At 55.3% G+C, this 16,050-nt stretch overlaps 1 protein-coding gene across 4 annotated transcripts in view; it reads right to left on the bottom strand.

The window, feature by feature from the left end:
- Nucleotides 1–356: 356 nt before the first annotated feature.
- The window catches only part of EVI5L (ecotropic viral integration site 5 like), a 34,264-nt gene continuing 18,570 nt past the window's right edge, over nt 357–16,050 (bottom strand). For 3 of the 4 annotated variants that reach the window (XM_066266524.1, XM_066266536.1, XM_066266531.1), the window contains 14 exons: nt 15,018–15,161; nt 14,777–14,866; nt 13,560–13,657; nt 13,416–13,476; nt 8,678–8,731; nt 7,751–7,783; nt 6,564–6,704; nt 4,149–4,277; nt 2,791–2,931; nt 2,527–2,682; nt 2,283–2,429; nt 2,105–2,200; nt 1,935–2,030; nt 357–1,791 (listed from right to left, as the gene is read on the bottom strand). In XM_066266524.1, coding sequence (XP_066122621.1) covers nt 1,513–1,791; nt 1,935–2,030; nt 2,105–2,200; nt 2,283–2,429; nt 2,527–2,682; nt 2,791–2,931; nt 4,149–4,277; nt 6,564–6,704; nt 7,751–7,783; nt 8,678–8,731; nt 13,416–13,476; nt 13,560–13,657; nt 14,777–14,866; nt 15,018–15,161 — 1,665 coding nt within the window. In that variant the 3' untranslated portion in view covers nt 357–1,512. The remainder of the gene's footprint in view (nt 1,792–1,934; nt 2,031–2,104; nt 2,201–2,282; nt 2,430–2,526; nt 2,683–2,790; nt 2,932–4,148; nt 4,278–6,563; nt 6,705–7,750; nt 7,784–8,677; nt 8,732–13,415; nt 13,477–13,559; nt 13,658–14,776; nt 14,867–15,017; nt 15,162–16,050) is intronic. The other variant, XM_066266529.1, reaches the window with a different exon arrangement.

The raw sequence follows: 16,050 nt of genomic DNA, 5'->3' as shown, positions 1-16,050 counted from the left end.
TTGCCATCTCCAGAGCCACACTTCTGAAAATGCCAGACTATCAGGGTCCATCTGTGAGCCTGACATCCAAAATCCTCTATGACCTGTTCCCTTCATACTAACCACCTCTCTCAAGCCTCACACATTTGCTCACACTGAACCAGCAAACGTTTTTTACTTCATCATGCTGCACGCCAACCTGGGCACCTCTTTGGCCCCCTGCTGGCCTTCTATGACCTCTACCTCTCTGGAAGGCTCCCAAGGACAAGGACAGCCTGCTCCTTTCCCTACAGCTTTTCTGGACAAGGAGCTGGGGCCCTGAGGCTATTTGTAGTTCCTGCACTCCCAGGCCTGCCCCACTCAGTGTCCCTTGTCCATGATTGTGTAAATACACTTTATTTTCTATCCCCCCCTGGGTGACATGTGAACAGGCAGTGTGCAAAACGGTGGTGGGCAGTAAGGGAGAGCCCTGTGATGCCCACCTGGGTCCCAGGCTTTGTAACACTGAGAAGTGGGCAACTGGGAAGGGGCGCTGAAGCATGATCCCCACTCTAGGAGGTGCCAAAGAGACTGCTTTGTGAGGCTGCTAAAGGCTCTAGGAACCCAGAGAGCATCAGCCCTGAGGGCTCTGGGGGGGTGAGGTCTGGGGGGCATTGTTGGACTTTGGCACCATTCTTGGCTCTGACTTTTTGCAGACCATGGGACCACCATGAGAAGGGAGGCATGGGGACAAAACTTCTCTGGGCAGCCTCCTACCCTGGGGCCTGGCCCTGGTAGGAGGGTGGGGCTAGGGAGTCAGGGAAGGGGAGGTTGGAGACCCCCTGGAGAGGAGGCTAGCCTGGGTGAGGGAGGCCCTCCATCACTGACCAAGATGGGGTGATGGGGGTATCTCACATAGGAAGATTGGGTACAGGGGTTTCATGACTTCTTCATAGCTGCTCTGGCCCCCTGAGAAGCAGGGACAGACACTGCCCTGGCCTGGTTCCTGCTGGCCATACACAACACATGTGGCCCTGCACACAGTAGGGGGACTTTGGTTTCTGTTTCAGGGGCCAAGAGGCCTGCATCAGGCAGGAAAGCCCAGCTTGGCCATCTGTCCCTGGCAGCCAAGGATCCCCAGGGGCATCCTGGAGTGTTAAGTCCAGCCCAGAGTGGCCCCTTCTTCCTCAGGCTTCTTCCAGCTCCTGGGCCCTTCCCAGCAGGGCCACCCTTCTCCCAGAAGGAGACCTGGTGGGAGGAGTGAGCTTTCTGCTATCCAGTCCTAGGACCGCTGTGTCCTCTTGTGCCCTTGCTGTTAAAAGGAGCAGACCCTCCAGGTAACTGGGCTCAGAGGGATATGGATCAAGATGGTTAAGCAGTGCTGGAGAGGGTGGGTTTGACAGGTACCCTGAAGATCCTCAGGCACTGGGCTCTACCCTCTGCACCCTGCCCCGACCCTTGGGGTGGGCGTGAAGTTTGTTAAGTGTAGCCCTGGAGACCCCAGGAGGCGCCTGCTAACTCCCACCCACCGGCTCTGGGCTTAAGCATAGGGCCTCAGTTGTCCAGGCCCTGACTATAGGGTGTGGCCAGCTCGTCAGCATCGCTGTCTGAGCTGCCCTCGCTGTCCTTGTCCGGCTGCTTCAGATGACGGAAGAAGCGTGCGTTGTGGGGGGACAGCGGGTAGAGTGCATCCTGCAGTGCTGCACCCACTCCAACGCCCAGCAGCTCCTCGTCTGACGACGGAAGTGAGTCTTCATCCAGGTGCCGCACCAGACCTAGCCCATCGAAGGCCAATGGGTCCTTGAAGGGCGGCGGGCCCTTCAGCAGCCGCACCTGGGGCAGGACCAGAATGCCGGAATGTTGGAGTGTGGCCCCACATGCTGCTGGACACCCTCTTCTCCTGCACCCCAGGCACTGACTCAAGGTTGCCCACCAGCTCACGACACACAGGGCTCTTAGGCCCCTCTTGCGCTTACCTCAGCCTTCAGCTCCTCGATTTGGTCCTTGAGCTCACGGATGTACTGCGAAGAGTCGGAGTGGTTCAGCTGGCCCTGGATGCGGCCCTCCTCCCTCTGCAGGTGAGCCAGGGCACAGTCAGGCAGCATCCTGTCCCAGATTCTGCGCCCAGCCCTGCCTGGTCACTTACCTGGATCTCCAGCTCGGCGATGCGTTGCCGCATCTCAGCCACCGCTGCCATGCTGTCCGCCTCTCGCAGGCGCACGGCCATCACCTCCTCCTTGCTCTGAGGGCAGTGGGGAGAGGGTGGGTCAAGGCCGAGGCAGGCACGGGTGGGGGTGGGAAGGCGGGATCCAGTAGGGCGGCACCTTGCACTCGGCCTCTGCCTGCTTGCGGCGGCTTTCGCTCAGCTGCGTCTGCAGCCCCTTGTTCTGCGCAGCCAAGTACTGCAGCTTCTCTTGCAACGCCGCACGTTCCACCTCCACGCGGTTCAGAAGGTTGCGGTGGATGTGGTCCTGGGGGAGGGAGAACATACAGGCGGGGGTCACAGCCTAGCCAAGGAGCCTACGCGTGGACACCAAGTCCCTCCCTGAGAGGCTTGCTGCAGCCCACCTGCGTCTCGAGTTCTACCACGCGCTGCCGAAGCTCACGGCTGTCTGCCAGAGCCTGGGCTTCACGCAGACGCACGCTCATCAGCTCATCCTGCAGCTCGCCCAGTACCAGCTTCCGTGGGGACTCCTTCCAGCGGCCCCCACGGGACAGGTGGGCCTGCCAAGAGAGCCCTGTGGTTAGCTCAGGGGCTCCAAGACCGCCTAGGCCCAGAGGGTGACCAACTTCATTGCAGGGCTGCTTTCTGACCTCTGGCCAGGTCCTCACCTGCCAGGTGTCCGAGAGCTCCTGCAGCTGCAGCTTCAGCTCCCTGGCGGAGGCCACTGCTTGGCCCTCCCGCACCTTGAGTGCCTTTAGCTCCTCTTGTAGCTGGGCCACGTTGTTCTCATCAGGCAGTGAACTGTTCCTCTGAAAGGGACAGGAGTGGTCAGAGCCTAGGGGACCTGGCAGCCAAGCACTTCTTCCTTTAGGCCAAGATGCCACCCTTCGTTTCTTCAGGGCTCCACCTTGGGCAGCCCGGCTGGGAGAGGGTGCACCCTGGACCCAGGATATATTGGGAAGGTAGACCAGCCTGTGGCAAGCAGATCCACCTTTGTGGCCCCAGCTACAGATCCTCACCTATAAAATGGCTCTAAGAACAGCAGCTGCCCTAAGCCAACCCTGTAAAGTGTGGGGCCTCTATAAATGTTATTGCTGAAGACATCAGGCAGGATGGATGAAGACAGGTGCTTACCCACCTGGGAATCTGAGATCTACCCCTGCAGGGCTCTTGACCAGAGCCAGGACCTGCCTGAGCAGGAGCTGAGAAGACTGGACTTCAGCACCTTGTACTCTGCCTCCCTCCCAGACAGGCCTTCTTCCAAGGAACCCACTGAGGGTCAGCCTAGGCCCTGTTCTGGCCTCCCAAGGGCACAGGGCTGAGAGATTTGTGTTCTGGACTCTTGGAACAAAATCCAGTTTGCTACCCTCGGGCATCACTGGGAGTTGGGACAGAGGCAGGATCTACTGAATTCACATTTCCCTCAAATGTGCAGGGAGGTGGATGGAAGCCCAGCTCTGAGCTGGCTGATGGGGACTGAGAAGCTATAGAAGCAACACCTGGGAGGGCTGCAGGCAGGACAGGGTGGCCCCTAGTTGCCCCTGGGTGATGTCTCCATGGAGTTGTGGGCATGGTAAGTAGCCCTGCTGGGCCTAGGCCTTCTCCCACTCCCTTCCTCCTGGAATCCAGGTCCCAGGTGCGGGTGGGGGTATGCAAGGTGAGACAGGCCGTCCAGGAAGTCCATGAAAGCCACTACACTGCTGGCACCGTACCTGGTGCGTGAGGTGGGTGTGCCCTGGTGTGTGTGTGTGTGTGTGTGTGTGTGTGTGTGTGCCTCTAGGACTTGAGAGGGTTTTATGGGTGAGTGGCTTCCCATCTGCTCTGACTCTCCTATGGAGACCATGGGGGAGGCAGTCTTGGGTTCCTCAGGGGATGTTGGGGTAGGAGATAGGATTCCAGGACACTCTGCCCCGGTCCCCCTGGCAGGCCCTTCTCCTAGGCTCGGGCCTGGTCATGTACCTCAAGTGCATGTAGCACTCCACCCCCTTCCCCAGAGCCCCCTCAGCACCGGCCAGCCCAGCTGCACCTTCTCCATGTCCAGAACCTTGTCCTGCATCTCCCGCAGGGCCACCAGTGTCTCCGTCTCCCGCAGCCGGGACTGTTCCAGCTCAGTCTCCAGGTGGGCCACAAAGTCCTCGGTGAGGCGAGGGTTATCCTGGGGGCAGGAGGAGGGCTGCATCAGGCCTTAGGCTGCAGTTGGAGGGTGGACAGCCTTCCTGTCAGCTGGCTGTGAGCCCAAGACTTGCCCCCTACTCCCCAGAGCCTCTGGGCTGGGAGGGGGCTCAGGCTGTGGTAGAAAAGAGGGTGAGAAGAAACCCTTGATCCTCTTCCTGTGCCGTCTGCCCTCGTCGGAGGAAACCCCATCATGGGGACCCTGATGGTCAGGCCTAGCCTCCTTCCTGGCAAAGCCACACTGAAGGAACCTTCTGAAGGTGACCTTTTATGGCTTCAGGGTACCCTGAGGGATGCTAAGGGCTGGTTCCCAGGGTTGCTGAGGTGGAGGTGGAGGACGGGCTCACCAAGGTGCACTACCTGCTCTGTGGTCTGCGGCCTAGCCACATGGTGGGGGTGGGCAGGGCAGGGCTCAGGGCTAAGGCACTCCTGCCCCTCTTTCACTACTTCCCTCTTTTCTCCTCCCATTTCAAAGCAGGAAAGAATGGGAAGAGTTTGCTGAGGCACTTTCTTATTCAGTGCTGAGGCTTCTCAGACAGGGCTGCCTGGGCCCAATAAAGAATACTGGCTAGGCCCTGGCCGGTTAGCTCAGTGGTAGAGCATCCACCTGGTACGTGGAAGTCGTGGGTTCAATTCCCCGTGAGGGCACACAGGAGAGGTGACCATCTGCTTCGCCCCTGCCCCTTCTCTATCTCTCTCTTTCTCTCTGTCCCTCTCCCACAGCCGTGGCTGGGTTGATTGGAGCGCAGCAGCCAGGGTGCTGAGGACAGTTCTGTGGACCTCCGCCTCAGATGCCAAAAATAGCTCAGTTGCCAGCAGACCCAGATGGGCAGAGCATTGGCCCCAGATGGGGGCTGCTTGGTGGATGCTGAGTGGGGAACATGCGGGAGTCTGTCTTTCTATCTCCCCTCCTTTCACTTAAAAAAGAAAAAGAAAAAGAAAAAGAAAAAGAAAAAGACCTGGCTGGTGGGTGAGGAAAGCCCCTGGGGCCAGATGGATCCCCACTTCACTGTCCTGGAGGCCTGGCAGGGCATTCTTGGGAGATTGCCTGCCAAACCCTCCCACCCCCAGTCCCCCTTCCCCACTGGCCTCTGCATGTGATACCCAGGCCTGCTTGCTGCTCTCGACCATTTTGAGTCTTTGAGATCCATGGGTGCCATTAGCCCTCCCTTGGCCCAGATGGGCTTCAGGCCTCACCCTGAGCCCTGCTAGGCGGCACCTTCTCCAAGGGTCTCCCCCAGAGATGGTGCTCAAGGGCCCGCATCTAGGCACTACCTGTCTCACCCGTTTCTGCACCCCTTAAAGGAGTTAAAAAAGAGTCTCTCTGGCCTGAAAGAGGGCATCATGCTAGTGGTGGGATGAGTCTAGCCCTGGTTTCCCCATTGGCCCTTTTGCTTCAGAGCAAGTTGGGGGCTACAGCACTGGCAGGTGAGGGGTAGGAGGTGGATATAGGCGAGAAATGGTGAACTCCATGTTCCTCTTCCAGGAGCAAAGAATCAACTTGAATTCTTAAACTAAGGCTGAAGCCAAGGTCTCCAGGCCTGGGTGAAGGGGCCTCCCAGGGAACCACCCTTCCTTCTCTCCATCCACTGTTTGTTTGGCATCTGTTTCTCCAGATCAGGACTCCATCTTGCTGCCTGGCTCTGCTGGCATCAGACCTGGACTGCAGAGGACCAGGGAGCCTAAAGCATCCTTTCCTGCCCCTCCAGGTCATGTGTGCACACATGCACTCTGAGGTCAGGGGTTGCAGGTCATCAGATAAGGAGGGAAGCCTGTTGATAGAGCTGAAGGAAGGCTCTAAAAGCCACCTCTGAGAGTTTCAGACTCTGTACAGTGCTCTAGCCCGTGAGCCCTCCTGCCACTGAGTTCAAGACCTCACAACAGACTTGCATTGCCCCCCCCTCCACCAGCTCAGAGTGATAGGCATAGACCAAACTCTCCTCTGAGGGCAATCTACCCTGAAGACCTTGGGTAGATACTAAGGATTCATAGGACCAGTCGAGGTTGCATGCCTGTGCCAGGAAGAGGGCCTACAGGGATAGCCTGGTTCCTATGCTGAGACCAGAAGTGGAGAGAAGGCAGAAGGCCAAGTGCCCTAGTGGGTGGTAGAACATGGAAACTGCAGGATTCCTCCTCAGCTGAGGCTTGGGGAGAGCATGCACTTGGCTCTGGGTGGGTGCTCTCCCTAACCCCTCAGTTAGGAACTGGAGGGCTGATCCCCCGCCAGTTGCTTGTGAGCCCAGCCAGCAGCCAGGTGGGCGCTCAGTACCTGCTGCTCCTGCAGCTGCCGGATGGTGCTCTGTGCCTTCTGCAGGTCCTCTGTCGCTGAGCTGCACTGCTGCCGCACCACCGCCAGCTCCCGCTTGATGACGTAGTTTTCCTCAGCCTCCTGTGCCCGTGTCACCTGTCCCTGAGTTCATTGAGGACAGGGGGAATGAAGGGGTGGTGAATAACCCTCTGCTCACAACCCAGGCCCTGCTTCAGGCCCACGTCAGAGGGAGGCCTAAAGAGGGCAGAGGCAGTGTGGGAAAGGGGCAAGGCCTCCTTCACTCAATCTGGGATGAGGTGCCCCATGGGGCCTTGGGAAAAGGATGAGAGGTAGGCAGGTACAGGACACCAAAGTGAGCCTGGAGGAAGACATCTACCTCCAATGTGGGGCCCAGGTTGGGGCTGCTGATAGCTCTGTCCCCTCCAGGCTTCTGGCTCTCGGCCTCTGTCCAGAGGAGAGAAGTAACTCCTTATACAGGGACAATGGCACACCAGAGGTCAGGCTCTGCTGGTGAGGGTGGGGCAGCTGAGGGCTGGTTTCCCGGGCAGGCTTGGGAGGTGGAATGCGCCTCTACCCTGGCCTTCCCTGGTTCTGGAAGCTGGGGGCTTCACCTGCCAGGGGCTAAGATCCACCCCCCAGACTCATCCTCTCACCCCACCCAATGTGAGTCCCCTCCATTCCAGGCTTGGAGCCACCATGTGAAAGGGAGAAGCTTCCAGATAAAGCCATTCAAGATGATGCAGAGCAGAAGCAGGTGAGTGAAAGAAGATGGCAAGCCTTGCAGGTGGAAGCAGAGAGGAGCGTGAAGGATCAGAAGGGGTGGTGTGTGTGGATGTGTGGGGGAGGCTCAGCATGTGCACACACGAAGACCTGTTGCTGATGCACCCTCAGGGTCCCTGAGCTCTCCTGGGTCCCCACCTGTGTCCCCTGGCAGAAGCTTTGTGTCCCTGTGCATGTATATACACCCACAGACACACCCTCAGTTGCCATGTTTGTACATGCACAGCCTGTCTTCTAGATAGACACCTCTCTCTCCCTGTAAAGCAGTCCCCAGCCACCTCCATGCATGGTGCCAGGCCTGCCCCCCTCACCCTTGGGATGGCAGCAACCAGGCAAGAGGAGGTTGTTGGCTGTCATGTGTAGGGACTAGGAAGGGAATGGGAAAGTGAGATGAAAAGCTACAGTACCTGGATTAACCTATCAGCCAGAGCAGCGCTCTCCTACCCGGCGAGGGGGTTCCCAGCAACAGGGGGAGGAGGCAGAGCGGAGGGCATGGGGACAGGAGAAGGGGAGAGACAGACAAGAACCACTTGTCACTAATGCAGTGGACTATCTCTAGAAGCAGGGGACAGGAGTGAAACCCAAGAACCAGAGATCTAGCAGGAGAGGACCCAGGGGAACACCAAAGCCAGAGCCAGCTCCTTCCAGGAGAGGGGTCTGTGTGTGAGCTGAGTGGGGAGACGGGGTGCCCATGGCTGCCCCCTCTAGTGCCGGCCAGGCTGGGGCCAACGGAGGAAACTCAGCAACTTGTATTTGGAGGCTGAACAAGAATGGGGGCTCTGGGGCAAGGGCAATAAAATCTTATGTACAACCTGTGGTCAGTGGAAGGCCAAGTGAACATGAGGGTGGAGCAGGAAGTGGGGCCCCCACCTCTACTTCCACCTTTAAAAAACAAATTTGGGGCCAGGGTCAAGATTGTGGCATCCCACCATGGAGCTGGTGGGAAGGCTGCCCTCTATCTACTCTACCCTCTACCCACCACTCCCATCTCCTTCCTTCTGAGTGCAGGGCTTCCAATTTCAGGGGTGGGGTGCCTTGTCCAGTTCCAGGTACCTTAGTTAAAGTAGCAGTTTTACCTACTTCTCCCCACCCAGACAGCCCCAGAGGGCACCAGAAAGAAATGGGTTGTGGTGCTTGCAGTTGACTGGGTTATAACTTAACCCCCAGCCCCCAGCTAAGTTTCCATGTGGCCCAGATTATATGGCAGCTCAGATCTCAGTGAGGGTCAGGGTGGGGCCGGGGCCTGGGGCAGGGGGCTGGTTGGCTCCCTGGATGCTGGGTCCTGCTTGGGCCTGGAAGCTTTGGTGCCATAGGCTGGTGGCCACACCTCTCACCTTCTCCAGGGTCTCAATCCGCTGTTTCAGGAGCCGGTTCTCTGTTCGAAGCCTCTATGCGGGGAGAGTGGAGAGCATATCAGATCCTGCCTCCCACTTCTGTACAGAGGTCTGTCCCTCAAGGGGCTGGACAGAGCCAGCGGCTTACATTCTGGATCAGTGATCCCAGAAAACAGGGCCAATTCCTATTCACAATGGCCCATTAGATTTTTAACTTTTTATTTCTTTGAAATTTTTATTCAGAAAATTAACTTTAACAGGGTGACACTGATCATTAAGGGTACGTTATGTTTCAGGTAAACATTTCTATAGCATTTAAACTGTTAATTATGTTGTATACCAGCAAGTCTTGGTTCACTAAAAATGTGCGTGCATTCCTGGATTCACACTGTGTGAGGGATAGGTTGTCTGCACACACACACCGTCCTTGGGAATCGAGTTCTATCCTATGCTTGGGCCTGTCCACTTCCCACAGGGCAAAGGCTTCTGCATTTTTGGGGAAGCTGCTATCAGACAGCCCCCACTCCTCCCTGCTTTGCCTTTAGCTACCGGGTTTAATTCTCAGTAGACAAACTTCTCTCAGATTTGAGTCCAGGGGAACAGGTCTTGGCTGAACACACATGCTTCCTTTGGCTTAGCAACTGCATCTCTGTGACCCACTGACAGCCAGCTGGTCATCACCTCCCCCCAGCTAGGGGGAGGCCGTTTCCTTTGCTCTTGCCATCCGTCCTGCACTGGTGGAGTCTGGTTAGATATTTATGGTTTGGGGTTCCCTATAGCCTTTTGGGAAGTACCTTTTATTTAGTCTCTACCCATCAAGAAGTAGGTACATAAACCATTTCTATCAGCAGATTAGTGAGGGTCCTGCCTCCCTGTGGATCACACAGAACATTCCTAGTTTCTTCCGAGGAGAAAAAGGTGACAGAAACATCCAGAACAAATGTAGGAAGCAAACTGTCAGAGATGGCAGATTTGATTGATGGCCATTGACTCCTGTCATAGGTGGGGAAACTGAGTCAGAGTAGGGCAGTGTCTTGCCCAAGTCTCCCAAGCTGTTTCAAGCACAGGTCTCTGTCCCTCACAGTGATCTGGAATCCAGAGTTCTGACACATGACCTGTGGGTTTCCCTGACGCCTCCACGGTGTCAGCAAAGCCATCCTTGGAGGATCTGGATGTGTCCTACCAACAGCTTACCTCTCTCCTGCTTACTCTCTCCAAAGGGAGAATGAGAGAGAACAAGAACTATGCAGGGCTATGTGCTAGTCACACTTTTAATTATTATTATTATTTTTTTTGTATTTTTGATGCTTTGACATCCTGAGATCTTGCTAATCCTGGATTCTGCCCCTCCCAGGACTAGCTGATTCCTACAGATAGCAAACAACCTGCCTGCCAAGGTAAACCAGATAATCCACACCCCCTCTAACCCACCCCTTCCAACTTAAAAAAAAAATTGATTGATTGATTTTAGAAGAAGAGGAAGGGGGAACAGAGAGAGAGATAGAGAGATAGAAATAGATCTGTTTCTGTATGTGCCCTGACCAGGGATTAAACTGGTAACCTCTGAGCATCAGGATGACACTCTAACCAACTGAGCTATCTGGCCAGGGCCACAATTTTCTTATCTAACACTCACATATCAAGCCAATGTTTTCCCTGTCCTAAATTGTCACAGGACAACTAGAGACCACTCTTATAGCCCATGAAATTATTCAAACTAACCAACCCTAAACTCTCTCAAACTTGCCTACCCTGCTTTGCCCATTCCTTTGCTTGAAAACCACAATAAAGCTCTGGTCCCTGCTTTCCCCCTCATTCCCTCTGCCTTCTGACTGACCCTGGTGCTTCCCCACCTGGCCCTGTGTGCCATAGTGTGCCCCATCTTTTGGTAACTAATAAAACTCTTCTTTTGCCTGACCAGGCGGTGGCACAGTGGATAGAGTGTTGGACTGGGATGTGGAGGACCCAGGTTCGAGACCCTGAGGTCGCCAGCTTGAGCGTGGGTTCATCTGGATTGAGCAAGGCTCACTAGCCTAGACCCAAGGTCGCTGGTTTGAGCAAGGGGTTACTCGGTCTGCTGAAGGCCCATGGTCAAGGTGCATATGAGAAAGCAATCAATGAACAACTAAGGCAGTGGTTCTCAACCTGTGGGTCACGACCCCAGCGGGGGTTGAATGACCAAAACACAGGGGTCGCCTAAAGCCATCGGAAATACATATTTTATTTAAAAATGTATTGTATAATAAATATGTATTTTCCGATGGCTTTAGGCGACCCCTGTGTTTTGGTCGTTCGACCCCCGCCGGGGTTGCGACCCACAGGTTGAGAACTGCTAAACTAAGGTGTCGCAACGAAAACCTGATGATTGATGCTTCTCATCTCTCTCCGTTCCTGACGGTCTGTCCCTATCTATCCCTCTCTCTGTCTCTGTAAATCCCCCCCCAAAAAACCAAAAAAAACCCACCCTTTTTTCAAAGGAAGTTGTCTCTATGTCAGTCACCTTATTACCATACCTGATTAAAACAAATCCAGGTACATTTCAAAACAGGCTAAAGGTAAAAGAGCAAAGGGCAGGGCCAAAGGAGAAGGCACCTGCCTGTATCCTTTAAGATGTGCGGGGTGCTCAGAGTCATTTCATGGGAAATTTCCAGGCTAGGCATGTGGTCTGAGGGTCTGTTGTGTACCTACCCATTTCTGGGCCCTCATAGTCACCAAACAGGAACAGACCCTTGTCTGTGTATGAGTTAACACACACAAACACACATACACACATACACGTTTGGATGAGTGCATCAGTCAGGTTGCCATTCCTGAGAAACAGGGATGCTTAAAAAATTCAGGACACAAAACTATTTCTGGAAATCCTACAAAAAGGGACATAACAAAGACGCCCTCTTTCCCCCTCAGGTATGGGCAGCAAGTGACCTGGATTCTAATCTAGGTTCTGCCTCTGCTTTCTAGATGTGGGGATGATTATGACAGTGGTGGTGGTGATAATAATTGGAACCACATAGCCAGTGTCATTCTCATTTTGTAGAAGGGGACACTGAGAGGTATCAGAGAGGTGAATTCACCTTCCTGGGTCACACAGCTGGTCTGTGGTAGAACTGACATTTGAATCCTGGTCTGTGGGGTTCCAGTCCCAGCCACTGTGGGATTCTGCCAGTCTGTAGACAGAGGACAGAGCCAGGCTGTTGGGGTTTGTGTTTATGACTGTGTTCCCACCCCTACTGGACTGAGGGGTTCTCAATTTCTGCTGTGATGGGCACAAAGCAAGTGCTCAATTAACGTTTGTTGAATGAATAACTAAAATCATGTGTGGAGGGATGAAAGCAAAGAGAACCAGAGGGTGAGAAAACTGGGTTCAGAGAGTCTGCATTCAGGAAACCCCTTGTGATTTTTAGTAAGAACTATATGGTTGGTCTTCCATCCAGTTCTGGCACAGAGCTTTCAAACCCTGGGAATTTCCTAAGTAAGGAGAGAGATAAAGGTGTCTTTTGTTACATTAATGAAGTGACTTTTGGAAAGCCCCTTGGTCACCTAAGGATGAGGGCTGGTTACCAGGGGACTCAACCATGTGTCAGAGGGTTGGGACTTTCAGTCCAGTCCCCAAATCTCTGGGGAGTGCAGAGGACTGGAAGTTGAATCAACTGCTGATGGCCAGTGTAAATCAGTTGTGCCTGTGGAATGAAGCCACACAGGATGGGGTTCAGAGTTTCCAGGTTGGTGAATGGTTGGAGGTGCTGTGAGGGTGGAGCACATGGACAGGGCACGAGAGCTCTGCACACTCTGGCCATACAGCCCTACACATCTCTTCTCTCTGTCTGTTCCTGAATTATAGCCTTTACAACAAGCCATAATCTGATAAGTAACATTTCTCTGAATACTGTGACTGCTCTAGCACATTAATCGAACCTGAGGGGGATTCACAGGAATGTTTGATCTGTAGCCAGATGGTCAGGAGCATAGATGATAACCTGGACTTGAGTCCTGGCTGCTGAGGGAAGGGCAGTCCTGGGGGACAGTGCCCTTACCCTGTGGGGGCAGACACTGTCTCCAGGTAGGTGGTGTCAGAACTGAACTGAACTGTAGGACACCCAGCTGGTGTTGGAGAACTGCTTGCTGGTATGAGGGAGAAACCCACATATTGTAGTTGATGACAGAATTGTACCCCCAAACCCAGTAGGGCTGGCTGGCTAGGCACCAGGAGAGCCAGGGCTCATAGGTGAGTGTGGTACCCTGGCCTACCTTCCCTGGCATTTGGCCTTCACCTGCCTCAGGGCTCTCCTCTTGCCCTGACCTCGGGGCTCCCACCAAGAGGACAACCTTCCTGATGTTTCCCAGCCCCTCACACCCTCTGCTGCTCGGGCCTTAGAACTCGGTTCCCTGGACTTGCAGCAATCTCCCTTGCATGTTTTTTCCAGGGTACTTTCTAGAGTTCATACTCTATACTTACTCGTTCATTGACTGTTTCCCCACTGCAATGGGAACCTCACAGAAGCAGATCCACCTTGTCCACCGCTGTGTCCCTAGTGCCAAGTGTGTCCTCGCTACACACTGGTGCAGTCGGGAGGCAAGGGGCAGCTGGCTGAGGGACAACCCCTCAGAGACTAAGGACAGTCTATTGTGACTCGTTTTCTGGGCAGGGCTGCCCCCTAGTGGCCACCCTCCTCTAGTGTTGGGAGGGATACTCCCAAGGGCCTCCCCTGTTTCCCTGTCCCCTTCCCTAGGGACTCACTTTGATCTCGATCTGCTCCTCCATCTCCTTACTTTTCATGGCTGCGTACTCCTTCTCAAGCCTGCAGAGGAGAAGGTTGACGTGGTCACCATCCTACCCTCAGGAATCCCTTTTCCACCAGCACCCTGGCTACTGGGTACTGACCTCTTCATCTTCTTAGGGTTGTACTTGACCTGGTAAGCCTTGAGGATCAGCTTGTCTGGGCAGCTGTCAAACTGATGGGGGATCACCTTCTGGAAGTACTGTGGAGACACAGGTGGTCACTGACTGGGGTGGGGGGAATAAAGGGAAGTACTTGAGCCCTTCTGCATGCTGCCCTGAAGAGAGCCTGGGTGCTCCGGGAAGGAGGGCGGGAGCAGGTCTGCCTGGGGTGTCACCATGGACCCAGTGCAGTGCCTAGCCCGCCTGGTGTGGGCGCCCCGTTGGGGAGTGAATGTGAGAAGCATTTGGGGAGAAGCCACCTCAGCCAGGACCTCAGTGTGCAGGGGGAAAGCAGGCTGTGGGAGCTCCTGAGGGCGAAGGCCCGGGTTTGAGGCAGGGTCCGACTGCAGGGCACTGTCACGGAGGAAGGAGGAGGCATGCACACCCCAAGGCAGTAAGAGGAGACTGAAGAATTGTAGAATTAGGGTAGCCAGGAGCAGCCTGGACGGAAGGCCCCTCAGTGGTCTGCCTGCTTGCCTGGGACCCTAGGCCTCAACAAAGGGTTAAGTGTGAGCTAGCAGTGGATACAGCTTGCTATTGGTTGAGGCCACTGGCTCCTGCTCCCCAGCCCAGCTGGCCCCCTCTGGCAGCTGCAGACAATGAACACTCCTGTTTGTAGACACAACCATGGCCATTGTGTATTCTTCCCCCAAATCCCAGCTGGAGGATGCTGGGAGGGGGCAGGGGCTTGCATGGTGATGACATGGTGGTGAGAAGCAGGCCAGCCTCTTCTCCAACAGGCAGGGAAGCTAGGCTAGGCAGGCTACTGATACTGCCTAGACCCCTCACTCCCTCCTGTGCCCTTGCTTGGCCCAGTTGTTGGAGTCAAAAACCGCATCCAAGGCCTTATGGTTTGGTTAGTTTAACTATTTGCCACAAAGGCTTTGGAGGACACAAAGCTGGGGACAGAATAGAGGTAGTGGGACCTTCCAGAGCCAGGGCCTGGGCCTTTCTCTTCCCTCACAGCATGGCTGCTAGCCTTGGACTGTGTCCAGCGGAGCTTACCCTGGTCCTCCAGGGAGGCCTCAGGGTTCACAGGGGATAGGAAAGGACAAGGCTGCTCAGGCCCTCCAGGCCCTCCCCCTCACAGAAGGCTTTACTTGCCCAAGTGTCCCTGTTGGGGTGGGCAATCCCATTCTTTTCTGAGCCCCCTGGCCCACCTGGGACATGCCCTCCATGTCCAACTGCATCAGCTCCACCTGGTTCACTTGCAGCAAGGCGAGTCCCACCCGGAACACGATCTCCAGGCCCTGCAAAGGCAGTGGTGACAGCACCCCTCTAGTCCTGTCTCCCAGGGCGCTCTCCAACCCCTTCCCAAGCCCTGGCCCCTACCCGTGCCCGCCTGGGATTTATTCCCAGTGTGGGGCCTTTGGGAGAGGAAGGCGCTCAAGGGTTTCTGACCTCATACATGAAAATGTCGAAGACACGAGTGGCGATGGGCAGTGGGAAGGTGGTCAGGAAGAGTGTGAGGAACCAGGATGAGGCGTACATGGACGTGTGGAAGCTCTGGGAGCGGAAGTGGGTGTTCAGGTCCGGGAGCTGTTCCTGGGGAGTTGGGAAAGGAGGCCTGGCACTGAGGGCAGCACCAGGCACAGCTGTCTGTGCCCACTGGCTTCCTCTATCTGGAAGTGCTGGGTCTCGGTGCCCTGCCTCCAGGAAGAGTTCCCTATCTACCCTTGACTCCCTTCCCCTATGCACCCTTAACTCTGTGTTTGGGTGAGGCTGAAGCACCCCAGAACTCTTGAGTTGCATGAAGTGGGGACTCAGACAGGGTGGCAGGCGTAGCAGCAGCTCATGGGTGTTGGGTGTGCACACGGGGCAGGAACTGGTCCACCTACTTTCCTCTCAGCTCATAGGAGCCTCACAACCAGCCTGACAGAGAACTTCTGAGGCTTGTGGTCGGTTTACACAAGTCCTCATGATCACCCAGGAAGTGAGAGGTGGGGTGTGGAACAAGCCCACTGCAGCTCAGCTTGTATTCTGTGACTTGCCTGTTACTGTGTCTCCCCACAGCCCCTCACGATGCTCTGTACCCAGCAATGCTTCGGGGATGCCAGTCTGATTGGCCTGAACTGCAGACTGCTAAAAAGCAACAGAAACTGGGGAGACAGACTGGAGAAAGTGTTAGGACCCCCTAGGTCCTTCACTTAAGAAGGGACTCTGGTGTCTCCCCCAACCAACCTGCCCTGGGCTTCTTTGCAGATTCAGGGGTTCCCTGGTGCTCCTCAGCTGCTTTGCTGTGGGAACTCTCAGCTATCTGGCCTGAGCAGGGTCTCTGCAGGCCGGGCCCCTGCTTGTTGGTACCACTAGATGCCTTTGAACAGCAGCACCTCCCAATCCTCCAGACCTGAAGGGTGGGGCTTTCATGATCAGACTCATCCCAGAGCTCACCTCCTGTCCTTTCCACCCCCAACTACTGTGTAGAGTGTCACAG

Source organism: Saccopteryx bilineata, chromosome 1, assembly GCF_036850765.1.
Source record: "Saccopteryx bilineata isolate mSacBil1 chromosome 1, mSacBil1_pri_phased_curated, whole genome shotgun sequence".
Lineage (NCBI taxonomy): Eukaryota > Metazoa > Chordata > Mammalia > Chiroptera > Emballonuridae > Saccopteryx > Saccopteryx bilineata.
Note: the sequence above shows the minus strand (reverse complement) of the source record. Positions and strands in the feature narration are given on the sequence as shown.